The 25885-nt window shown below is 57.1% G+C and overlaps 1 protein-coding gene across 1 annotated transcript in view; it reads left to right on the forward strand.

The window, feature by feature from the left end:
• AGBL1 (AGBL carboxypeptidase 1) overlaps nucleotides 1-25885 on the forward strand; it is a 241787-nt gene that overhangs the window by 42037 nt on the left and 173865 nt on the right. Inside the window, exons 9-19 of the mRNA XM_056113915.1 lie at nucleotides 1236-1444; nucleotides 2176-2341; nucleotides 3261-3337; nucleotides 5771-5887; nucleotides 6857-7338; nucleotides 7800-7883; nucleotides 8001-8084; nucleotides 8334-8482; nucleotides 8860-8947; nucleotides 12561-12684; nucleotides 21054-21198. Coding sequence (XP_055969890.1) covers nucleotides 1236-1444; nucleotides 2176-2341; nucleotides 3261-3337; nucleotides 5771-5887; nucleotides 6857-7338; nucleotides 7800-7883; nucleotides 8001-8084; nucleotides 8334-8482; nucleotides 8860-8947; nucleotides 12561-12684; nucleotides 21054-21198 — 1725 coding nt within the window. The remainder of the gene's footprint in view (nucleotides 1-1235; nucleotides 1445-2175; nucleotides 2342-3260; nucleotides 3338-5770; nucleotides 5888-6856; nucleotides 7339-7799; nucleotides 7884-8000; nucleotides 8085-8333; nucleotides 8483-8859; nucleotides 8948-12560; nucleotides 12685-21053; nucleotides 21199-25885) is intronic.

Consider the following 25885-nt stretch of genomic DNA (forward strand, 5'->3'; position numbering starts at 1 on the left):
GGGCCAGCCTCTGTCCTCCCCTGAGCTATGCTGGGCCAGACACCCTCAGACACCCCCTGCCTGCCCCTTCTCAGCGGGTAAGGCACTAGGACTCTGAAGACGGAGGGTCTGCTCTGAGGGGGCCCGCCCACCCCAAACCCTCCCAGAACCGGCTGTCCTCGCCCTCCCGCCTCCCTGGAGCAGCATTCCCTGGAAGAACTCTCTAGAACACCCTCCTCCTGGTCGGACCCTTCCCCCGCTTCCCGGGGAGCAAGGGGGGGGGAGGGGGGCTTGTCAGGTGCTGTAAACAGAGCTGTTTGCTGAGGATTAGCAGGAAATCGGGGATAAGAGCTGGGAGATGGATAAGGGATTTTTCTCTGAGACAATTAACGATCCCCCCCACCCCTCCCCCCACCCCTGAAGGGAAAGAGGAGAGAGTGAAAGGTATGAGAAGGACATCCATGAGGACGCCTCATCTGCTGTCAAGGCAGACAGACCCCCAAAGCCCTGGCCCCAGAACTCGACTCTCATCCTCAAGGCCCCCAAATTCCTGATCCCCAAATACCCCAAATTGCTGGCCCCCAGGCCCCCAAATCCTGACCTCCTGGGCCCGGCTGCTTGTAAAGTCCCAGGTCAGCATTTTCCTAAGCTGGGAGGGTCCGGGGCAGGGAAACCGGCAGTGCAGCTGTGAGGAGACCTCCCCTGTGACTCCAGGCCCTGAGTTGCTGCTTCTGAGAAGGGGCAGTGGCCTGAATGCTTGGCGCCCTCCCCCTCCAGCCACCGCGCTGGCCTCAGACTGCAGGACTCACCCACAGGGGTCCCGGCTGCAGACGCCTCTGGAGGCCCAGAAGGGCCAGTCCTCCCACCCCTGGTAATGAGTGAGGGCCCCTCTGGGCTCCCTGGCGCTCCCTAGGGCTCCCTGGGGCTCCCTGGGCCTCTGGCTCTTTCCTTTCTGAGCTGCTACCTCTTCTGCTCAGTGTCTGCACTGACCTTGGCTTCTTCTGCTCATGGAGGGGACACTGGACACTTCCAGTCTGCCGTGATGCCTGCGAGTTCCTCTCATCTCTTAATTTGGGGCCCCCCCGCGCCCCACCCCCACCTGGGAACGTGGTTGGGACCCTCTAGAGGGGATGCCTGACGCTGGAGGGTCCTCTGTAGAGGGAACGCCTGAGGTTGGGACTCCTTCAGAGGGGCCGCCCGTGTCGTGGCCCCCAGCACTGCCGGATTCCAGACCCTGACCTGTCTGCTCTTTCCAGGGTCCAACAGCCGCCGGGCCGTGAACCGGGGCTCCGTGGCCGCCCTGCTCCAGCTGTACCAGGACTGGCATGAGCACGACCTGGCCGACGCCTTCGTGCCCATCCGCCGGGCGCTCCTGCTGTGTCTGCGGCACGTGACTGCCCTCCGCTCGGGCCGGGAGGCCTTGCAGGCGGCCCAGGGCCTGGAGCTGCTCTTCAGGACCACACAGGTAATACAGGGCTGGGCAGGACCCCCTTGCCGGGGCAGTTTCTAGCTCCTCACTGCACCCGCACTGACCACCCACAGGCACAGGGGCTCACAGGGGACCCTAAAGTGGGAGAAACGGGGTTTAAGTCTCTGTGCAGCAAAGGAGAACCCCAACCTCGCCCAGCCTCGAGGAGATGGTGTGGCCGGGTCCTTACTGAGGAGGGGGGCTTTGGGGGGACAGAAACCTGCTCTGGAAGATGTTCCAGGGGGTGCAGCCCAGATGGAGGGGGCTTTGGAAATGCTCGTGATGTGGGTGGGGGAAGAGGTGAGTGCCGGGCCCAGGGGAGACCCTTCAGACCATGACACTTGTCCCTCCACGTCCAGGGGGCAGCCAGCCTGGAACAGGTGGGGCAGGTGTGGCCCCTGGGCCCCCCTTCCCCCCTACACTTGATTTCTTGAGTTTCCACCCCAATAGCCAACTCCCCAGACCAGCCCTGTGCGGGGACCCTTGTCTCTGCCAGCTAACTCCTGTCCCTCTGTCCCTCCCAGGCCAGGCGCTGCCCACACAGGTGCTTGCGTGGGTGTGTGTGCAGGTTCGGATCTCATGCATGCTGTCTGACTTCACACTGAATCCATCCTGGTCACAGGGGGATGACCCGGCCCCTGGGCGTCCCAGAGCCTGATGAGATCCTCGCAGCTCTCACGGGAGAGGACTGTGGGCAGCGGGGTCACCATCATGTGTCTTCTCTGCAGACCTGCCTGGCCGAGAGCCGTGCGGAGCCGGTGGTGGCCATGGGGCTCCAGGTCCTCAGACAGTGTCACCCCAGGAGTCCCTTACCCCTGCCTACACCCTGCAGCGCTTATACCTTCTCGGGGCCTGGGAGCAGCCCCCCGGAACCCGCCCGGAGCCTCTCTGAAGGTAACAGACATGGAACTTGGGCACCCGGCAAGGTGGGGGCTCATGTCAAGGCAAACTCGGGGGGCAGTGACCTCAGCACTGGGCACACAAGCCCACGGGGTGGCCCCGCCAGCCGTTGAGACAGTGGGATGGGGGTGGGGGTGATTGGTTCTCTGTGGCCTGAGTAAACACCTGCTGGCCCTGCTGGCCTTAATTGTCCGTTGTGGCCACAGGGCTGTTGGACAGCACTGTGGTCATCGGAGCGAATCAGAAATCAAATCCCTTCCTGTCCCGCTGCACCAGTGGTGACTGTTCCAGAGTAAACCCACCTAGGGGTAAAGTGGGAACAGCTGTCCATGAGGATTCTGGGAAGCAGGGCTGTCCAGCCCCAAGAGAAAAGTGCCCAGGGGCTGGAGCCATAGGACAGTGGGGAGGGCGCGGTCTTGCAAGTGGTTGGCACTTCAACCCCAGTATCCCATAGGGTTCCCTGAGCCCCGCCCGGAGTGATTCCTGAGTGCAGATCTAGAGCTAGGGGTGACAACTAAGCACTGCAGGGGTGGCCCAAACCAGAGAGAGAGAGAGAGAGAGAGAGAGAGAGAGAGAGAGAGAGAGAGAGAGAGAGAGAGAGAAGAGAGAGAGAAGAGAGAGAGAGGAAAGAGAACAGTGCCCTTGGAAGATTCCAGTGCCCATCAGCCCCGTCTGCCTCTGGGTTCAAAGCCATCCCTGGACCTCGGGTCAAGACCAATTCTGACCAGTCCACAGTGGGGCCTCCAGGCAGGTTCAGCCGCCTGAGCTCAGTCGGACATCATTGCCCCCTGCCCCACCTGGGCCAGGCAGCAGAGCCGCAGAGACTTGAGTGAGGTGGCGGTGCCGTGCCCAGGCAGGGTGAGACTGCGGCTTCCTGCACGGGGACACTGACCCGCGTGTCCTCCCTGCCCAGAGGATCTTGAAGACGATGATGGCGGCGATGAGGATGAAGTGGACATAGACCCAGACTCTGAGGATGCCAGAGAAGAAGTAGGTCCCAGCCCTCCCCCCTGCAGTCCCCTCCCAGGGGAACCATCCTCCTGGCCTTTGGCTGGGGCCTCCCCCAGTTTCCTGCACAGAGGGGCCTGTAGCCCTCAGCCTGTGTCCATCTGAGCTGTCACACCCAGCGTGCCAGGCCGAGGGCACGGTCATATGAAATCCCAGGGGGACACCCCAGCACTGCTATTCCAGCCTGTGAGCCCCGGGGGGCTCCACAGGGGCCAGAGAGTGTCCTGGGTGTCCGCCCTGCTGCTCTGTCAGCCTCTCCCTTGGCGGCTCCACCCACTCCCGAGTTCCTGCTTCCTTCTGAGCCTGACTCACTGCGGACTCCACTTCTGCCCCAGTGCCCAAGTGTGGGGCCGGGCAGGCGGCTGCTGGCTTTCAGACCGCAGGCAGGTGGACACGGCCAGTCGGAGTCTGCACCCGGTGCTGGACCTCTGGGGGACGACTCTGTGTGTGGTTGAGTGGAGCAGCGCCCAGCCCCCATCCACCTCTTCATCCCAGCTGGAATCAGCTGTTGGTCCACCACGTGCCCCCAAGGACAAAATTCCCCCCGGCCCTGCTGCCCAGCCTCCTGCTAAACCGTGGTTTGCTTGTGGTTCTGTGCGGGGACACACGGGGACCAGCCGTTTCCGATGGCCTCTGATAAGTCTGGGACAAAATGAGACGGGAGCAACACCAGGTCCAGAATCCCCAGCTCTGCCGGCCAGAGCGAAGCCCACTGTCCACCCAACCAGGTCCCGTCCCCCCCTCATACCCGCCGTCTCTCGGATCAGAGATGCCTTGTTCTCCATCCACCTGTGTCCACCGACATCTGTCTTGGATGCATGGATCTGTCTGAGTCGATCCATTCATCTGATTACACCTTCCCACTCTCCGAGTCACGCGTGCGTCTCTGCCTGCAGATGAACTGCTCTGCGATGAGCCCGGCTCCCCTCTGTACTGCCGTTTGCTGACCCCTGCCCACCCCAGCTCTCTGGCTGATCACCCACCACCGCTCCTTCCCGCTCATTTCCTACCCACACAGCCTTCCTCTCACCTCCCGCCCTCCTTGGCTCCTTTCTTCGCTCCTCTTCTCCCTTCCCCGCTCTCCAGACGAAGGCTCCGTGTCTCCATCATACTAATCACGCACCTTGCCAACAGCCTGGCAGACGGGCGGGCCCCCCTCTTCGCCGGGGCTCAGCCTGACGCCGCTATTGACCCTCCGGCGTTCTCGGGCCTTCGCTGATAAATAGAATCATTTCGGAAGCCATCAGTAGCAAATTGGTTCTTTGCGGTGACTAGGAGCGGCAGAATTATTTGAATAACACCATGGCTTCGCGGCCGTCCATCACTCTCCCTCTGCCCCTGCCGGTGCCCGCTCGCTGATAACCCAGTGTCTGCACACTGGCCGCTGCACGCTGGTGCCTGGCTCCCCATGGTATGTCGGGGGGCCACTTTCCGGCTTGTTCATGACTGGATGAGAAGCCAAGAAAGGCCGGGGTGAAGCCTCGGCTCAACGGCAGGTCCCCGTGCCCGGGTGCAGAAGGAACCCGGGCCTTGTGGTTTGATATGGTAGGGACTGGGCATGCCTTGCTGGGGAGGGCTGGTTTTTGGAAACTGTCAAGAGCAGGACAAGGAGAGGAACTGGCGTTTCTGAGAGTCCAAGTTTGTTAGATTTGGAGAAATGGACACGGGGCTGTAAACAGAGACCGTGGACTCCCCCCTCCTCCCCTTGCTCCTCCCCCCTCCCATCCCCACCTCACCTCTGCTCCACTCAGTGCCCAGGGGGGATGCTGGGAGCCACCCTCCTGAGCCTTGTACCTCTGGTGTTCTCATCCCTGACTCATTTGGGGGAAGGCCAGAATCTGAGGCCTGGGGGGACAGACAGCATCCCTGGGAGCGGGACCCAATGCCCCGAGGGGTCACACTGGCAGGAATTGATGAGATGGAGATGGGCTTCACCCCTGGCTGGTGGACCAGAGTCCATCTGCCTTCACCCGCAGTGTCTCACCTGTAGGCACACACTTGGCAAGGCTCATGTCATCTTTTTTTTTTTTTTTTCTTTTTGGGTCACACCCGGCGATGCACAGGGGTTACATCTGGCTTTGCACTCAGGAATTACTCCTGGCGGTGCTCAGGGAACCATATGGGATGCTGGGAATCGAACCCGGGTCAGCCGCGTGCATGGTAAATGCCCTCCCCGCTGTGCTATGGCTCCAGCCCCAGGCTCATGTCACATTACGAATCATCGTTTACCTGTGATGAGTGCCTGGGCACAAGCATTCATTCCCAGAAAAGACATCTGTCCATGTACTTTTCACTGAAAAACAAAAACGGGAACAGACGTGATGTGGCTGGCCCTAGGCTGGGGACGAGGACGCCCCGTCGGACACTGAGCTCTGTGTCTGGGGTGCTATCCGGCCTCTGTCCGTTCCCTTGCAGGATGATGACTTGGAAACTGATGTGAGGAGGCTGAGCACTGAGCCGGCTCTGGACCGACCTGAGGAGGAGCTGGAGCAGTACGCCGCCCTGTGCCCTGAGCTCTCCTGCGGCTTCGAGGTAGGACCGATGCTGGGTCCCCTCCTGCGGGGGCAGCTGACGGCTTCAGCCAGCACTTCTCCAGTCTCTCGGCTCAGAGGAGCAGGAACTGAGAAGTGTGGGTGAGGGGATGCAGCTAGGTACGCGGGGCCCTGAATCGGGCCCAGGAGGGGCTGTCCTTGTCCTGGTGTCCAGGGAATGTCCTGGGGGGCTTCCTTGCTCCTCCCCAGAGAGAGACCCACGTCCTGGGCCACGCACCCCTTAGATGCTTTGCTCCTGGGGCAGGCGGAGATTCTTTGTCCCGGACTCAGTGCCGATAACCCAGGCCGCTCCCTCTGTGGGAAGCCTGCACCGCTGCAGTTTCCTTCTAGAAAAATCCGTCCCGAGACCCTTCCTTGTGATTTGGCCCAGCTGGACCTGCTGCCCCCAAGACTTCAGACATGTCTGTGGATCCTGATTATTTCCTGGGGGTCCCTGAGCAGCCCCGACCGTGGCTGGCCCTGGGTCCGGGAGGAGCCCCAGGGGAGGGGTCTCTGGGGAGCAGACCCCAGGGGAGGGGTCTCGGGAGGATCTGAAGAAGGAGGCTGTCCTTAAGCACAGGAATTCTGGTCAGCTGTCAGAGTGACCTAAGGCGAGCTCAGGACCTGGGTCCAGTGAGAGCCGTTGGGGGGCTGGGCCCCTCTTGGCTGTGGCTCAAGGGCATGGGGTTCCCATGCACCTGTCAGCTGGTGCCACCCCACCAGGCCCCCTCAAATCCCTCCCCAACGTGGCCCAGCCATTCTCTTGCTTATGTGGTGTTTTTTTCCCTTTTTGGTTTTTGAGCCTCGCCTGGCAGTGCTCAGGGCATACTCCTGGCGGGGCTTGGGAGGCCCTGGGAGGTACGGGGTGGAGTTGGCACTGGGGCCCCATCAGAGATTCCGCAGCTGCAGCTGCCCTGGGCCCCGAAGGAGAAAGGAGCAGCAACGTGGCAAACTCCTGTTCCTTCCCCAGGAGCTGCTGCCTACACGTGGGGTCGGCTGGGACTGCCCCAAGGGCCGGTGCGCCCAGGACCCCAGCACTGGCGGGGAGCAGAGAGGAGGCAGGGTGCAGACTCCGCTTCTGGGTGCGGGGCCATCGGGGCGAGGCGCTGCGTGCCTGGCCTCCGGGAGGAGATCCACGGCCACGCCAAGCGGCACCACACAGCCTGACGGGCGTGGGACAGACGCGCCTAGGAAGGAGGCCCCCAACATGTGGGTTCCCCTCAGAGGGGACGCTTGGGACCTGAGTGCTGGGACCACGCCACCCGTGCTGGAAGAGCTCCTGCAGACGCAGCACCTGCGGACCCCCTTCCACGACCCCCGACTCTATGTGTGTAAAGCCAGGAGCACCCGCTCTGTGGCCAACTTCCAGCGGATGGCATTTCCTGACGTGTGGGGCCACTGGCCACTGCCGGCTGCCCAGGCCATGTTGGAGCGCAGACGTGGCGTCCAGAGGTTAGCGGGGCCGGCTCGGGGGCTGCCCTTTCCCCTCTCCTTGTGTCTCAGAGACACTCCACTGCCCCAGCATCCCCCCTCCCCATCTCAACTTGGGGAACCCTCCCGGTCACCCACCCAGAACCACTGCGAGTTCCTCGTCCCCCAAGCTCTTGACGAAGTGGCCTTTGAGACAAGAATCTCGGAGACGTGCCCAGCTCCTCTGCTGTTCACGGAGGGCGAGGAGGGAGGGGGGAGGAGGGGGAGGAGGGGGAGGAGGGGGAGGGGGAGATGGAGAGCAGGGAGGGAGGAGAAAGGGAGGCAAGCAGGAGGAGGGGGAGGAGGAGGCAGGGGGAGAGGGAAGGGAGGGGAGGGGAGGAAGAAGCAGGGGAGGAGGCAGGGGAGGAGAGGGTCGATGAGGGGCGGGGGCGCAGGGGCGAGGTGTCCCGCAGGCGGGCTGCAGCCAGGGCTCCTCTCCACAGGGGCCGGATACTGGAGGACGTGCGGAGACTCCTTCAGCCCGGAGACATCCTCAACCACGTGGTCTTCAGCCTTGACGAGCCTCGGTGGGTGGCCCCCAGCTCTGGGACCTGGCCCATTCTGCCCCCCAGGAACGGGGTCCTGTTTCTGGGCTGGCTGGCTGGCCAGGCTCATCCCCACTCTGCCCTCTCTCGCCCTCCCAGGCCCCCCAGTGTGGCCGCCGGAGCTCTGCACTTCTTCTCGGGGTTCGAGTCGGGAAACCTCCGCAAGGCCATCCGGGTGCGCGAGTACGTGCGGGTCACGGGGAGAACCCCCTCCTCAGTGACCTGTCCCCTTGGGTGCCTGCATGGGTGGGGCAGTGTGGGAAATGCACCCTGGGAGGCTGGGGGTGACCACTGGACACGGCCCAGAGTGATGATCCTGTTGGAGGGTGACGGGGTCCAGGTGTGGACCCCAACATAGAGCAGGAGCCAGGTGGGGGCAGTTCAGCATGTCCTGTGTGACCCCAAGCCCCTGCTCTTGCCCCTGCCCTGCAGGTTTGAGTACGACCTGCTGGTGAACCCGGATGTGAACAGCACCCAGCACCAGCAGTGGTTCTACTTCCGGGTCAGTGGCATGCAGGCGGCCGTGTGCTACCGTTTCAACATCCTCAACTGTGAAAAGCCCAACAGCCAGTTCAACTACGGTAGGCGCTGCCTCGGGGGGCCCCCTGTGTCCTGGGGCGCCACCCACCCACTGCACCCTGACCCCAGACCCCACCTGGGCCGGGAGCCCCAGGTCAGGACACCCCGAGTCCCCTGGGACAGCTGCTTCATGAGGGACTGTCAGAGGCCCCTGCCTCCAAGTCCAGGAAGCCTGTTGCGTGTCCTGCCTCTGGGGGCAGCTAATGTCCACTCTGTGTGGCCTGGGGGCCGTTGCTGCTCCACAGGCCTGGGCCCCTCCCGCCCAGCCGCCCCCGGGCTCCCCGGCTTCAGATGCCCCGTAATCGGGCCCTCTGGCACAGCCCAGCACCGCTCCCTGGGGAGTTTGACTCAGAAGGACCCTGACCTCCCTCTCCCACAGGGATGCAGCCCACCCTCTTCTCAGTGAAGGAGGCCCTCCAGGGCAGACCCTCCTGGACCCGGGCGGGGGACGAGATCTGCTACTACAAGTAAGTGGCAGGGGCCGGGGCCACCGCACAGCGGGGAAGGGGTTTGCGTACAGGGGTCCATCCCCCACACCCAAAGGGTCTCCTGAGCATTGCCAGGAAATACCCCTGAGCACCTCTGGGTGCGACCCAAAGAGCAAACAAACACAAAAACCCGAAACAAGCAGCAGGCCCTTCCCTCCCCGCTGGCCCCTTCCCCCCCTACCAGGCTCCCCGCCCCCCTGCTCTGTCCCCAGATCAGCTGCTCTCTTCTCCCCTGGGTCCACCCACGGGAGCACAGGTCTCAGAGCCGAGCTTGGTATCCCCAAACGCCCTGACCGTGATCGCCCCTGGGAATCCGGATGCTGTGGGCACCAGCTGAGCTCACACGCCACCTGCTGAGCTTGGTCTGTCGGCCTTTGTACGCATGCCCGGGAGATATTGCGCTGTGTCCCCAGTCAGCTGGGACTGGCGGGTCGGGCACAGGAGTGGTTCCTTGGCAGCCTGGCAAGGACTCCTCAGCAAATCCTAGGTGGGGCCAGGGCAGTGATGCACTGGAGAGGGTGCTGGCCTCGCACGCCACAGTGCTGGGTTCGATCCCGGCACCCCCAGCCCTCAGTGCAGAGCTAGGATAAGGCCTGAGCACCACCGGGTGCGACCCCCAAACCAAACAACAGTAAAAACCAGCCAAAGCCAGGAGGAGCGCCCCCAAATTATCCTCCCATCCATCATCAGCGGCTGGGCTCACCCATTTGACTCAGTTATCACGAAATTTAAATTACCCATATCTTAGGGTAAAAAAAAGATCAGATTTCGGTCCCACGACTTACTGAAGCGAGCAAAATTTCCTTCAAAATCAAATTTGAAATTTGTCATAAAGAAAAAAAAAATGAAGCACCCACCATGGCGGGGGCTGCTGGTGGAGCAGGAGACGGTGCCTTCGCCCCAGCGCCCAGAGATGAGCCCTCTCAGTCTCTCTCTGAGATCACGCAAGGCCCCGTGCTCGAAAAAGACATCGCCAGGGGTTCCGGGGCTCAGTGCTCTCTCTCTCCCATCTGCCGGAGGGCAAGCACAGGCTCCGGCACTTCTGGTTCCCAGTCAGGGTGGAGGAGCTGGGACCCACGTCCTGTCAGCCTCAGAGGCTCGGACCACTACCCATGGGAGGTCAGTGTGGGTGGGTGGGCTGACAGTGGCCATGTGAAGCTGCCGGCCCCGGACTCTGGGACTCAGACACGAACCCAGAGAGCAGTTTCATTCCTCTCTTTGGCCTGTTGCTTTCTCATTTCACCTCCTGGGCCGTCTGCTCCTGTCCACTTCTCCAGAGACCCTCGGGTGTTTCAGGAGCCGAAGAAATTAGACTGAAAATCACCTGCAGGGGGGCTGGAGAGATAGCACAGCGGGGAGGGCGTTTGCCTTGCACGCATCCGACCCGGGTTCGATTCCCAGCATCCCATATGGTCCCCTGAGCACCGCCAGGAGTAACTCCTGAGTGCAGAGCCAGGAGTAACCCTTGTGCATCGCCAGGTGTGACCCAAAAAGAAAAAAAGAAAAGAAAAAAAATCACCTGCAGGGATTTCCACCCATAGGGGGGAAAAAAAACACCAGAAAATCCCGCATTTAAACTTGGCGTGTCTAGAAGCACTTGGTCTACAGCAGGGAGGGCATTTGCCAGGCACGCAACCTGCCTGGGCTCGATCCCTAACATCCCACAGGGTCTCCTGAGCACCCAGGAGTGACTCCTGAACGCAGAGCCAGGAGTAACACCTGAGCATCTTTGTATGACCCAACAAGAAAAAAAATAAAGTAGATGCAGCACTTAATCCTCTGAAGGTGGGAATGGGGTCTAGGGGAAGGCTGAAGGGGCAGCAGGAAGGGCCTGGGGCCTGGTAAGAACCAGGGTGGATGGCATATTAGTTTCCCCCTGCAGAGCGCTCCTCTGGGGGCGGAGGAATAAGTGGTCCGAGAGCTGCCTCAAGGCCTGTGGGATTGGCCAAAGGAAAGCCCCGCCCACGATGCACTAGCTGTGCCTGCAGGTTCCTTATTAAGATAAGTGTCTGTATGTAAGAGAAACAGAGGGACAGGGGAATGCACCCCTGGGGGACCAGTGATGCAGGACACAGACGCAGGGGCTGAGTTCGTCTCAGATCCCTGTGGCAGGGCTGCCTCTGCCTGCTCAGTCGCAGGGCAGAACGCTGCTCCCGAACTGAAGCGCCCCCAGCCAAACCATGCAGTTCCTATTTTTTTCTTTTTTTAAATCCGCCCCATCTTTGAGCTCATCCATTGGGTGAGACTTTGGTGATACTCATTTGGGAGAACTCTTCCCCCCCCACCAAAAAAAAAAAGAAAAACAACTCAACCATAAGATGGATTTTTTTATTTAGAAACAAGTTGATCTTTCTAACAAGATTAGACCTTAAAAATTTTAAACTTTAGTGGAGTTCATGTGTAATTCAACCAGCCTAATCAATGGCTGAATAAATAGCAAAACTTCTACATTAAAATCACTGTCACTGTCACTGTCCTCCCCTTGTTCATCGATTTGCTCAAGTGGGCCCAGTAACGTCTCCATTGTGACACTTGTTACTGTGTTTGGCATATCGGATATGTCATGGATAGCTTGCCGGGCTTTGCCATGTGGGCGAGATACTCTGGGTAACTTGCCAGGCTCTCCGAGAGGGGCGGAGTATTCGAATCTGGGTCAGACATTAAAAAAAATTTTTTTTAAACTTTATTAAGCCTTAAAAAAGTATGTCAAGTGACACGTTTGAATAGTGCTAAGGTTTGTGAGAGACACCAAGGTTCTGTGCCCCAGCTTTGGGGGTCTTATGTGATTGAGAATGGAGAGAAATGTGGCTGTGAATTTTTTCTCTCTTCCCCACCTGAATCACTGGGATGTGTCCGGCCTGTCGGGGACCCACGAGGGTCTGTGAGGAGACCCTGCCTGCAAAGACCTCACGTCTCTCCAGCCCCACGAGGCACTGTCCAACCGCACCTGGGTCCCACTTCTTCTGCCGGGCGTGAGGGTGGCCCCTGCCCGGGCTGGGCGAGGAGTTGCCCTCTCTCTTTCCATTGGATCTAGAGTTATTGGGGAGGGGACGGCCAGAGTGGGGGCTCCAGGACATCCGTCAGCACGGGGAGATGAACAGGGACCTCCCGGGCGGGGCCGTGTAGGGGAGGACGTCAGGCAGCCCGGCTGCGCTCTCTGCTTTATGAGACCCTGTTAAGCGCAGTGATGGGGCCTTGTTAGACGCAAAACCGCCCTCATTAGGGCTCTTGGCGCCTGCTCACCCCGGCGCTCGCGGATTCCGAGCACACACAGGAAGAGAGAATCGCCTCCCGGCGGGAATGTACGTGCAGATGGAAGTAGATTGATGCTGTGACGAGTGCTCGTGTTCTCTGCTCTGTGCTCCCCCACAGCCGGGGCCAGGCGTTGTGGACAGGCAGCGCAGCCGGGTTCGATCCCCGAGACCCAGAGCCGCCCTCCCCCCCCCACCCCGAGCCCACCAGGAGTGGTTCCTGAGCACAGAGCTAGGGGCGGGGCTGCTCAGTACAGAGCTGGCGGGGAGGCTCGGCCATCGTCCCCAGGCCCCTGGGTGTGGGCTGCGCCGGCCCTGACCTCCTCCTGCTTCTCTTGCAGGAACCATTACCACCGGAGCGCCTCCTCGGCCTACTACACGCTCACCTTCACTGTCTCCTTCCCCCACGAAGACGACGCCTGCTACCTAGCCTTCCACTCCCCCTACACCTACTCGGCCCTCATGGTAACTCGGGCAGCGGGCAGTGCTCTGGGACGGTCCTGGGGTGGCTACTGGTCCCGACTCCTTTCCTGGCTGAGCTCGGGCCCAGACCTGATGGAGGCTTTCGGGGCGGGGGATCACCTACCTGGTCCCCTCTTGGGGAATCTATTCCCAGCTGCTTTAGTCGGTGTCTTTCTACTTGTACTGGTGTGGTGCATAGCTTTGCCCAGGCTTCCTGCGTGTCCAGCATGGACGGCAGGGCCTGGGGCCAGCAGCCAAGCCCCCTCCACTCTCCTCACCGGCCCCATCGCCCTCCCCTCCCCTCCTGCGAGTTTGGTTCTGTTTTGTGTTTGGGTCACACCTGGTGGTGCTCAGGGCTGACTCCTGGCTCTGCACTCAGATTATTCCTGGTGGTGCTCAGGGGGCCCTATGGGATGCCGTGCGAGGCCAGCGCCTCCCTCCCCGCCCCGGCCCCCTACCCCCCACTGGGCTGTGCCTCCTAGCCTGCCCCTTCCCCACTGAAAACCACACGTTTGTCTGGTTACTTTGCTTTAATTTCATTGACCTATTTTTGCTCTTTATTTTCATTTATTTGTTTTTAAGTTTGAGTTTGATTTAGTTGCATGGTCATCATATCATGGAAGTGGATAGGACGGAGGTCCAAGTCACTGCATGCCTCACCCTGATGCCCAGATCCTCATGTCCCCTCTAGCCCACATTTTCCTGGCCTCCCCGGTCTTCCTATGCTTCCATCCGTGCTGCAGTGGGCTCTGGGCCTCTGCTACCCTCAGAGATGTCCACAGCCAACACAGACCTGTCGCCAGACAGGGGGCTATTCCCACGTGGCTGTCACCAGACAGGGGCTGTTCCCACGTGGCTGTCACCAGACAGGGGCTGTTCCCACATGGCTGTCACCAGACAGGGGCTGTTCCCACGTGGCTGTCACCAGACAGGGGCTGTTCCCACGTGGCTGTCACCAGACAGGGGCTGTTCCTACGTGGCTGTCACCAGTTAGGGAACTGTTCCCATGTGGCTGTTGCTGGACAGGGAGCGGTTCTCACGTGGCTGATCTCAATCAGCTGTCGTCTAACTGCTGCTGTCATCATGGGCTGTGTGTGTCTGTCCCAGGTGACATGTTTGGGGTGGGTTAGTCAAGCAGTGGAATCCTTGGGGGCAGGTACAAATCTACTTTTCAGAGAGATCCACTTCGTGTGCTCTGTGCCATCGAGGCCTCACTTCCCTGGAAGGCTTCACTGCCCTACTGGTGCGTGGTAGGCATTTGTCCTGTTGGTGGCCAGTCACATCCCGCCGTGTGTGTGATCCCGTCTTCTCCGCACCCTCATCCTCGGGGGCCATGCGGGAGTCCAGGGACTGAGGGAGTTCTTGTCCCACACTGCCCTGCCCTCGCCAGGGCCATGCAGGTACAGATGCAGATTGCTCTGCGCAGAGACACTGCCAGCTCACAAGGGGCATCTCTCCCTCCACCCGCAGTGCTGCCTGCAGGGAGGTCTGGGAGACTCAAGTGCTTCCTGTCACACCGGGAGCTCTTGGCAGGAGACCCAACAGATATGCATTTCGAATGTCATTCCATATCGTACCAGAACACGCAAGCTGTCTTCAGGGAGTTTTAGCAGGAGGGACTCACGAACCTCTTCCACAGAGGTTTTCACAGCCACCCCTGTGAAGCACCATCTGTGGGCCATCCACTGGAGACCCTTGCTGGGATATGTATGTGTGGCTCCCTCTGGGAGGGCTCGTTCTAGATACTGAGTGTCTGAGACTGTGTGGTGACTCTCTGAGATCAGGGGGGACATTAGCACCCGAAGGGGTTTGGACAACGCTTGGATTGGTATAAGGCAATAGTCGAGGCTGTGAAAACCCATCCCTGGTGGCAGGCTGAGCCCAGACATGGTGCAACCCCATCCTTTCCAGAAACCATGGGTGAACACAGTGGTTGGGGTGCAGACCCCGTGCCTGCCCCCCCACCTCTGCTCACCATCATTCCTGGGACATCTCCGAGAGCTGAGTCTGAAACCCCCTCCTGAATTTCCAGCCACAATGCTGAGTAGCCTGGGTGTGGCTTGGCAGAAGGCCACCAGACGTGTCCTATTCTGTCTGAGATATTCCAGTGAGTCTGTGCAGCTGCAAAATCATGTCCTGCACGTCCAGCAAGAAGCTGTGGCCAGGATGGCTCGGCCCCTGGAGCTGCAGCCTGTGGGCAGCCGGTGGCCACTCTTTGTCCATAGCCATCGCCGGGAGGCCATGTGGAACAGGACAGTGTGTGTTGGGTCTCTTAGATGTTGCTGCTCATTTCTCTGGGGTCCACTCAGTCTTGCGACCAGAGCACAGAACCCAGAGCCTGCGGCCATTCACTAGCTTAGGAGAAATGGGGAGATATTTCCCCATTTGCTGGGGAACCAGCACCAGGCACCAGGCACGAGCATGCAGCCGCATCTCCCGTCACTCGGCTCCTGGCGGGGAGGGAGAGATGATTTCAAGTGACCCCGGTTATTGGCTCGTTACTCACAGAACATGCCGAGAAAGACTTGGCGGTGAGGAACGCAGAGACGTGAGGAGCGTGAGCTCAGCGGGCCGCGAGCTCTGGGCTTCCTCAGGCAACAGCCCTCCTTCCCGGCCACGAGGGGGACGGAGCCCGTGGCCCCCATGTGCGCTGGCCACTCTGCATTTTGGACCCGTCCTAAGGAGAAACAGTTTTCCTTCCAACGAATCCGTGATAAATTAAATGTGAATGATACCCCGAGGGCAGAATTAACTGTGTTACTTGGGGTTTAGGTCGAGGGGTGGAAAAGACATTTGGACCTGGAATTCACAATTTGTAAATCGCTGGTAGGATGGATTCTGTTAACGATCACAGACTTCGCTAGCAGAGGACATGTATGTTGGATACTTTTCAACATGAGTAAGGCTTTGCAACTTAAAAAATTGTATTATTCTCTCCTAATAAGAGAATTAGCGTTCTGTGTTTTCAAATTGATGTCTTCCAGATGCTTGCTGGGAACTCTGTCGGATAATTGTCCAAATTATAGCATTAAAATAAAGCTAAAAGGCAGGAATACAATATTATCGCAATTATGGAGCAAACACAAGGAGTTTTCTCTTTTATCATCCTTATCGAGCCATCAATAACCACGGCGATGGTGAAAGTGTGCCCACAGTCTGGGTTGAAGCATGGGTTTGTCTCGACAGTCACTCTGAGCTTCCCCACCCTGAGTGGGGTCCCGAGATCGGAGTTTCTGAAGGATCGTTTAGTGGGCGAGGCAGTGGGACCTCGCTGGGAAGTGGCCACTGCGGGTACCAGCAGGAGGGAGGGGAAAGTGGTGGTCATCAGCCCTGTCCATGTGCCAGGGAGCCGGGAAGGGGCAAACAGGAGTTCAGAGTGCAGGGTGCTGTGGAGAGGGGCCGGAGGGCGTGGAGAGGGAAGCGGTCATTCACTGCCCCGTGCGTTCTCGTGTGGGGTGCGAATCAGCACGCTCCAGTGGGAAACACGGCCTCAGCGGTCCGAGAGGCCAGGGGTCAGGCACACGCACAGTGACCAGCTCGGCCCAGGCAGAGAACCACCCTGGGGAAGGAGCCGGCGAGGGGTAGGACGAGTCAACAGTCACAGGAGTCTGAATTCCAGGGTGCCCGGCTGGACGTGACTCGGCTCTTGTTTCTTACCTGGTGGCGTGGCCCAGACCGGCGTGGCCAGAGGCCGCATCCCGCACCCCCGCAGGCTCCCCTCTGCCATTGACCCCTCAAACGCCATCACAAAATGGGTGTTTGGGGAGAGCCGTGGCTGTCCTGCTGCTGGGAAGCCCGGGTAGGAGCTGGCTAGGAGCAGGCGGGGACTCAGAGCAGGTGTTCTGCCCCGGAGCTGAGCGCTTGCCCAATGGGCTCGCCAGAGGGATGGACCCATTCCACAAGGAATCATAAAACTATGATCATGTTTAAGAGGAACACGAACAAGAAAACAGGGCCAAAGACGCAGTCCAGAGGGAGGGCGCTCACCTTCCATGCAGTCAACCGGGGTTCAATCCCCAGCATCCTGTAGGGACTCCCCGAATCCCACCAGGAGTGATTCCTGAGCACAGAACCAGGAGTCATCCCTGAGCACTGCCAGCTGTAGCCCCAGACCACCCTACACACTCCCCTGGAAAAAAATCAAACAAACCCTGGATATGCCATAGCCGTGCCAGGCTGTTTCACCTGAGGCAACCCAGAGGGGGTTGGCTAAGGCCCCTCCCTGCCCCAGTGGAGTCAGCCCTGCAGCCAAACTCAACTTCCAGAACTCACCTGCCGCCATGCTCATGGCCACTCTCCACACACTCAGGCTGGGCCTCACCCACAAGGGAGTTTATTCCTGGACATCTCATACTTTACACCCCCAATATTCCAAGAGTAGTACACCATGTTCGATGGGGTTTAAAGTAGAAGGCAGGCAATTTTAGGGGAAAATACATTTATACAGACATCTATCTATCTAAGGACTGGAGCGATAGCACAGCGGGTAGGGCGTTCGCCTTACACGTGGCCAACATGGCCGACCCGAGTTCGATTCCTCCGCCCCTCTCGGAGAGCCCGGCAAGCTACCGAGAGTATTCGATATGCCAGACACAGTAACAACAAAGTCTCCAATGGAGACGTTACTGGGCCCGCTCGAGCAAATCGACGATCAACGGGAGGGCCTTTCCCTTTACCTTTATCTATCTATCTATCTATCATCTATCTATCGATATAAGCTCAAGCTTTAACAACATGTTACTAATCTCTTATAGAAGGGCTTTATGGCTCCTCGGTGAGATGCAACAATCTTCACCCACTTTCCTCTAAAGAACTTTTTTGGGATCATTTTAGCGGATCATTCATAACATGCAATACAAAATAAATTATTTTGGTTCTGCTTTGGGGATGGGGTTTGGAGTTCGGGAAGGAAATATGGTGGTAGGAAGGTTTTGTAATGGTGATGGGATTGGTGTTCGAATATTAAATGTAATCAAATACTATGAACAACTTTATAAAAATAAAATTAAAAATTAACAAAACACCCCCCACGCCAGCTGTTGATGATAGAGGAGGCACTGAAGTAGCGTTGCTGGCCCTTCTCTGGCCATCTCCCCTTCCCACCTAAGTTTCCTCCCTGGGCCCCCTCCACCCCTGCTCTGCTGGTTGGCTTCCAGCTCTGGTGCAGTGACCCCTCTCATTGATTTCCATGTGGTCACCAGTTGAGAGGTGCTGGTTAGGGGTCCCCTCCTAACCCACCTTTAGTGACATGCATTGGCCATTGACTTCCTTCTGGGGTTTCCCACGAACTGCTTCAGAAGGCCACTGGGCTGTGTCCTAAACGCTCGATTTCGGCTGTTGTAAAAATCCATCTTTATGGATGTCTTACTTCACTCAGTTGTCGGAAAATACAGTTCATCCTATTTCCACTTCTAGAGTCAGGGAGGGAGACCGGTGAAATTTTTGATGGCTCGGGATATGATTAATTTTTGTTACACTTCCAGGGGATGCTGAGACAAAAAATGAAGGATGTTCTCTGTATGAAGTTTGACACACACTGATAAAAACAATATTGTTCAAATACTCTCCATCATTATTTTTACACAACTGATTTATTTAAGGCAGAGGCACTGTCTTCAACTCTTTCTCTCTGAGTCCATTATTGCACCCTCTCCCATGTATATTTCTATCCTGTGTTATTTGATTCTTAAGATTTATGAGTTTTATATGCTCATTGTGAATTGTGCCCTTTATCATAATAAGATTTTTAAGTCCCATTTAATGCACTTGGTCTTGAATATGATTTTGTCATATATTACGGTATTACTGTTGCCATGCCTATATAATTTATGTTTGCTTATCCTTTTAGTTTCAATATTTCTCTTTTTGAATTATCTTAGTAGCAGCAAACAAAATAAAGGGGTAATTTAGGAGTATTTTCCCTACACGCCATGTTGTTTTTGCTCTTTAACGACTCCAGACAGACAACATGTAGCAGGGTTTCAAAGTTTTCATCATTTATCAAGGCGGATGAATCTGTTCTATACTTCTAATTTTTGTCATCTGCTTTTGCTATATTTCTCCCTCTCTCCCTCCTTCGTTTCTTTTTCCCTTGGGAAACATGAACAGACCAGGCTTTCCCCTCCCTCCACTCCCCACCACACACCAATTTATAATTCTATGAGTGACCCCTTTTCAGTCCTTAAAATGCACATTCTGGGGCCTGCATGATAGCACAGGGGGCAGCTTTCCTTGCACACGGCTGACCAGGGTTTTATCCCTGGCATTCCATGTGGTTCCCTGAGCCTTCCAGGAGTGATCCCTGAACGCAGTGCCAGGAATCAGCAATTAAGCATCACTTGATGTGGCCCTAAAACCAGACCGAAGACCCCCTTACCCCTGCAACCTGCATTTTTTGATCAACAGCAATGCTGGAACTGAGAGTTCCCTGTGGGATAGGATTCCCTAGTCTGCAGGGCTAGCTTAGGGGGAGGAGGTGATGTTTTCACCAGAATCTCAGGGAAGTGAGGTGCAGGCTTCATATTTTCCAGCCCTCAGCCCAACTTGAACCTGGGCAGATGGACCCAAGGGCCCAGCGGCTCAGGCCTGTGGGGTGACCACCCTGAGGAGAGCTAAGTAGGTTGTGGAGAATTGGGCACCAGTAAAAGGTTTCCAAACATGTAGGGCCAGAAATTCACCGAAGCTCAACCAGATTGCAGACCCGAGGCCTTCGGAGAGCGCACCCCGGCCTCATAGGGATGTTCAGGCGCATGGAGACCCTCCACTCCCAGATCCGGTGAGACCGTGTTCTGGTGTCTGTGGAAGCTGGAAGCCCGAATGTTCTAATGGACCCTCGTTTCCCCAACTCTTCTCTCTTGGATGACCAACAGCATGCTTCTCTCTTAAAGATGATTTCTTTGTATTTCTATCAAGTAGTAACCGTATGTTCCTCATTATCTAGACCTAGAATTGTTTAACCGGAGCTCATTCTCATTGTTTGTCTGGGGGCAGCGGGCAGGTGTTTTCAGTCACATTGGTGAAAGGATGAGTCCTGGACACTTGCAAATCTGGGCATGTCCGAGCATTTGCTCTGAGTGTGCCCTGGGGGCGTACCCTTTTCTCCCTCTTCCCTGCTGGCACCTGTGGTGAGATGGAAGTGCGGTCCAGAAGGTTCTTGGTGTACACACATGTCCATGAATAGCTTTGTTCACACACACATCACACACACACACATACACACACACACCGCACACACCACACACCACACATGGACCACACACTGCACAGCACACTGACATACACAGCACACTGACCCACACACATACATACCCCCCACATACACCACACACAGTACACATCACCCACATTACTCACACATCACATACCACACACATAGCACACACATCATCACATGCAAACCACCCATGTAACAGACACCGTGTACACACATACACATATAACACACATGCCATACATACCCCAAACACACTCTCCAACAATCACATCTTTCCTGGGTGCTTCTTTCCCGTTCCTCCGTTCCTCTCGCCCTGCAGTACTCAGCTGCACTCAGCTGCCCCTGTAATGTCCCAGATCCATAGCTGGAAGCTTGGCTGCAGGGTTTTGAGGGGACTGGAGCAGGTCTGAGGGGGGCGCGTGCAGAGCCCCCCAGACACCCCTGGACGGAGAGCACTGCACGGTGGTGCCTAAGGTTCTGCCCCAGGCGTGGCCCCTCAGAACCCTGAGCACTGCCAAAACGTACAGCATCAAGGGGACGAAGCTGTGCTTCCTCTCCGAGCTCTCGCCCTTGCCGGAGACAGAAGGTTCTGGTCCCTGGCAGCTGTGGCAGATTGCTGGCTGCATCCTCGAGGGGCCTCCGCTCCGTGATCTGGCCTAGAGGCACCCGAATTGCTGAGCGACCACTGTCTAGGACCCTGCCTGTGCCCCCTGCAAACACTTGCTCTGTCCCTTCCCAATGCCTGCCTGGTGTCCACTCCCTCCTCCAGATGAGGCAGCTCCACCCTGGTGGTGGGGGGTGGGGTCCCGGAGAGGGGCAACCCTCAGCCCCACCAAAGATTCCCTCCCTGGGTCTGTGTGTCGGCGCCAGGGCGCAGGGGTGGGGTGGTGCTCCTCAGCCCCCCGAGGGATCCCAGGCACTCGCCCTCTGTCTTCTGCCTGTGCCCCTGTCCCGCACCCCGAGAGGGGCCTGTCCCCTGCCACCGCCCCTGCCCGGGGACCCCGGAAGCAGAATGCAGTCTCACAATGGGTGTGAGGCCCACGTGACCACTCAGGGACTGTCCCTGGGTGTGAGTCCCTCAGGGCTCGGGGGTCTGGGGGTGTCTGTCTCACCGCCAGCCATGACCCTGATGGCCCCTCCTGCTGCTTCTCTGCCCCAGACTCACCTCGACCTCCTGGAACAAAGTGTGGACCCCAGGCAGGTCTACTTCCGGCGGGAGACGCTCTGCCGGACGCTGGGGGGAAACGCATGCCCCTTGGTGACCATCACAGCCATGCCCGAGGGAGCCCACGTGGACCAGCTCCGTGAGTACCACGGCAGGGGTGCAGCTGTCCCAGGAGTGCAGGCGTGTAGCTGCTGGGTGTGACCCGTGAGGTCAGCGACCAGGGGAGGGGAGCCTTAGAGCGGGAGCACCTGGCGGACACCCATGTTTCTTCCTCTGCTGCGAGGCCACACAGTCTTGAAGCCTGGCCCTTGGCCCCGCGTTCTGCACCCCAAACCCACCTACTGTGCAGGCAGCCAGTCTGGGAAGGGGTGGGCCCGGCACACATGCTCTGGGCAGGTTTCCACAGGGGTCGAGGGCTGACAAGGCAAGGACACACTGGGGTGCAGGCTCGGATACACAGCTCAGACACAGCTCAGACCCACAGAGGGACAAGTTCACACACACACATGGAGAGCAGACAAACAAGGCACACACAGACAGACACACACAGACATACAACACACAGCCACACACAGACAGACACATAGAGACATACAGACACACACAGACATACAACACACAGCCACACAGACACACAGAGACACACACAGACACACAGACAGATACACAGATAACACGGACACACAGACATATAACACACACAGACTCTTAACCACACACACAGACAGACACACAGAGACACAGACAGACACAGAGACACAGAGACACACAGTTACACACAGCCACACAGAGATACAGACACACAGAGACACATACAGACAGACACACAAACACACAGATATACACAGACACACACAGATATACAGACACACAGACACACAACCACACACAGACATGACAGACACACAGACACACAGAGACACACAGACACCCAGACAGACACAGAGACACACATGACACACACAGGCACACACAGATACACACATAGACACAGACACAGACAGATATACACAGACACAGATACACACAGACACAGACATAGGTACACACAGATGCACAGACGCACACAGCCACATAAATACACAGACACACAGGCACACACAGACACACAGGCACACATAGGCACATAGTTGCCTGCTTAGTGCCCTCAAGCATGAGTGTGACTTTCCTGTGTCCCACTTCCATCCTCACTTTATTCTTTCATTTCCGCATTTTATGGGGGCTCCTGGTGGTGCCCGGGGATGGCGTGGTCGCAGGGCTCAAGCCCAGGGGCTCATACTTGCATGTGCTCTGACACTGTCTTCATGGGTGGCCTCTGATCCACCAGGGGAGCCTGAAAGCAGAGTTGGTGCTGGGGGCAGACGGAGAGGAAGGGGAAGGCTGAGGGTCGGCGCGTTGCTGTACCCCCAGAGGCCGCCCCGCATCCCTGCTGCAGTGCTCACTGCCTTTAGTGAATGACCTAGCAGTGGGAAATGCAATTTCTCATGGCCCATCAGCACCCGACAATCAATGCTTGACACCCTGGCTAATCACAAGTGCTCACCATGCTGAATTAACGCGCCCAAGAATGCCGTAGTGAATAATAAAGACTCCCGAGTCCCCGTGTGCGCCGGCTGCCGTGATGACTTTCCCCAGTGCTGCGGAGCTCGGAGCCGTGGGTGGCCTGTGCTTGCCGACTGCGTGTCTAAAGAGTCTGAGACGAGCCAGTGGCTGTTGGGTGCCCCGGCGGGTGGCTGTGCCCTCTATCTGCCCCTCTGCTAGGGCAGGTCGGTGGTTGCTCGGTGCCTGACCTTGTCCCAGACAACGGAACCAGCCAAGATCCTGGGCTATGTAGCTGCCGTCTGAACTGCTTGGTTAAGCCAAGGAGCAGTGCTTCCTGCCTGCCTCGGACATGTTGGTTCTCATAGCCGCACGGTCGTGGGCAGTGCCCTGGTGGGGACTGGCTGCCTGTGGCACTCAAGTGTGCACCGTCAGTCTCCTCACTGAACCACCATCCCAGGCGTCTGGGGCCGTGAGCCGGGACACTCATTTGTGGCTCTGGCTCTTTGTCCAGTGCTCTTTTGTGACCATATGAAGTTGTGAGACAGTCTTGAAGCAGGAGCTCTGAGCTGGCATTTTTAAAAATTATTTATTTATTTATTTATTATGAGTGAAACACCATGAGGTACAGTTATAGACTTACAAATTTTGTGCTTGGGTTTCAGTTATACAGTGATCACGTGCCCATCCCTCCACCAGTGCCCGTCATCCATCACCACGGGTCCCAGCATCCCCCCCACCCCCCATCCCCCCGTCCCATCCTGCCTCTGTGGCAGGGTGTGCCCCCTTGTTCTCTCTCTCTTCTTCTGGGTACTGTGTTTTGCAAGAGAGGCTTTGAGTGGCAATCATGTTTGGTCTATAGACTACTTTTAGCATGCTTCTCCCACCCTGGGAGGGTCCTCACAACACCCTTTATTTGGTGCTCTCTTCTCTATCTGAGCCTCCTTTTCACCTAGCACGTGTGGCTGGCCTTCCAGTCACGGATCAAAATTCCTGGTACTAATCTCAGCCATTCAAGGGTGTTAGTCTCCCTTTTTGTTGCTTTATGTTCCCCAGATGAATGCACTCTTTCTGTGTCTATCCCGCTCTTTCTGACTCATTTTGCTTAACATGATACTTTCCATGTAGTACCACTTGTATGTAAATTTCATAACTTCATCTTTTCTAACAGCTACATAGTACTCCATTGTGTAAATGTACCAAAGTTTCTTTAACCAGTCATCTGTTCTTGGGCACTCAGGTTTTTTCCAGATTCTGGCTATTGTAAAGAGTGCTGCAATGAACAAACAATTGCAGATGTCACTTCGACTATACCTTTTTGCCTCTCTGGGATATATTCCCAGGAGTGATATAGCTGGGTCAAATGGCAGATCAAATTCTAATTTTTTGAGAGTCATCCATACTGTTTTCCAAAATGGTTGGACCAGCCGGCATTCCCACCAGCAGTGAAGGAGGGTCCCTTTCTCGCCACATCCACGCCAGCACCGGTTGCTTTTGTTCTTGTGGATGTGGACCAGTCTCTGTGGTGTGAAATGATATCTCATTGTGGTTTTGATCTGCATCTCTCTGATGATTAGTGATGTAGAGCATTTTCTCATGTGCCTTTTTGCCATTCGAATTTCTTCTTTGTGAAAGTTTCTGTTCATTTCCTCACCCCATTTTTTGATGGGGTTGGGTGATTTCTTCTTGTGGAGTTTAACCAGTACCTTGTATATCCTTGATATCAACCCCTTGTCAGATATGTATTTGGTGAATATCCTTTCCCATTCTGTAGGCTCTCTTTGTATTTTGGTCACTGTTTCTTTTGAGGTGCAGAAGCTTATTAGTTTAAGATAGTCCCATTTGTCTATCTCTGTTTTCACTTGCTCGGCCAGTGGCGTGACATCTTTGAAGATACCATTAGCTTCAATATCATGGAGAGTTTTGCCGACTTTGTCTTCAATAAACATTATGGATTCTGGTCTGATGTTGAGGTCATAAATCCATTTTGATCTTACTTTTGTGCATGGTGTTAGGCAGAGATCTGAGCCCACTTTTTGGCATGTAGCCGTCCAGTTTTGCCATGAGCTGGTATTTTTGCCTGGACCCTGAGTACCCATTAAAGGCCATTGAGCTGATGGTGGCCAAGGTGGGTGCCCCCAACCTACCCGGGCAGGAAGGGCCCCCGCCTCCACCCATGCCCTGCCCTGGGTCTCTGTGGGGGCAGCCAGGGCTGGGCACGCCGTGGAATGAGACAGCACCTGGCAGATTCTGGTGTCCCCGGGGTCCCTCAGGGAAAGTGGCCGACGGGATCCCCTTCCTGTCTGATCATAGCCACCTGCATCTATGAGTCTGACCCTGAACCACGTGACTTCCCCTGAACCCTCCAAACTCGTCTCTTGATTAAGACCAGAAAGACCCCCATTGTGTGGGGCTGGAGTGATAGCACAGCATCTGCTTGGATAGCACAGCGTTTGGCTGGAGTGATAGCACAGAGTGGGGCATTTGCCTTGCACGCAGCCCGACTCAGGTTCGATTCCCAGCATCCCATATGGTCCCCTGAGCACGGCCAGAAGCAATTCCTGCATGAACCAGGAGTAACCCCTGTACATCGCTGGGTGTGACCCAAAAAGAAAAAAAAAGACCCCCATTTTGGCAGGGGCCCCCATTGCCTACTTGCCTGAGGGGTGGATGCCGCTTCCATTTCTGGGTACCGTTAACTAGCTTTCGCCTGGATCTGCCTCAGCATTCGCTCACCCAGTCTGAGGACACGTCTGTGCTCAGACTTTCTTCCCTGTCTGGACAGTCCCCTGGGCACCAGCAGGAGCCAGACTGCGGGGCGGAGGACAAGCCATGGTCTTGAGATGCTCCTGGGAGCTGTGCTCCATCTGATTGGCTTTTTGGAAGTATTTTTGGTCTGAAAGCCTGTTTTCCTGAAAGAATTTCGCCTGACCTGAGAAACCGCATCTTCCTCAGCAGGAGGCACTTTGGCCAAGAGCACCCGGGCCCTGTGGAAAGCTGAGGGCACGGTGTCCTTTCACTGTGCCCAAGATGACCGTGCTGAGCCCACGCTTACCCTCACAGGCAGGTCCACAGGGGGCAGGGGCTGGTCTCCCCACCAGTGGGGATGGAACCACGGGCCACTAAGAAATGGCTCTGCTGCTTTCTGGGACTCAAATTCCATGGCCTGATCACAGCCACTAGCACACCAGAGGCCACGGAACAGGCAGGGCTTGGCAGCAGGCCCAGCCCCCAGGGAGGGTGAGTGTGCACATGGTACACATATATGAGCATGTGTGTATAGGTAC

This window comes from Sorex fumeus, unplaced genomic scaffold (assembly GCF_029834395.1).
Source record: "Sorex fumeus unplaced genomic scaffold, SorFum_2.1 ptg000024l, whole genome shotgun sequence".
In the NCBI taxonomy this organism is placed as follows: Eukaryota; Metazoa; Chordata; class Mammalia; order Eulipotyphla; family Soricidae; genus Sorex; species Sorex fumeus.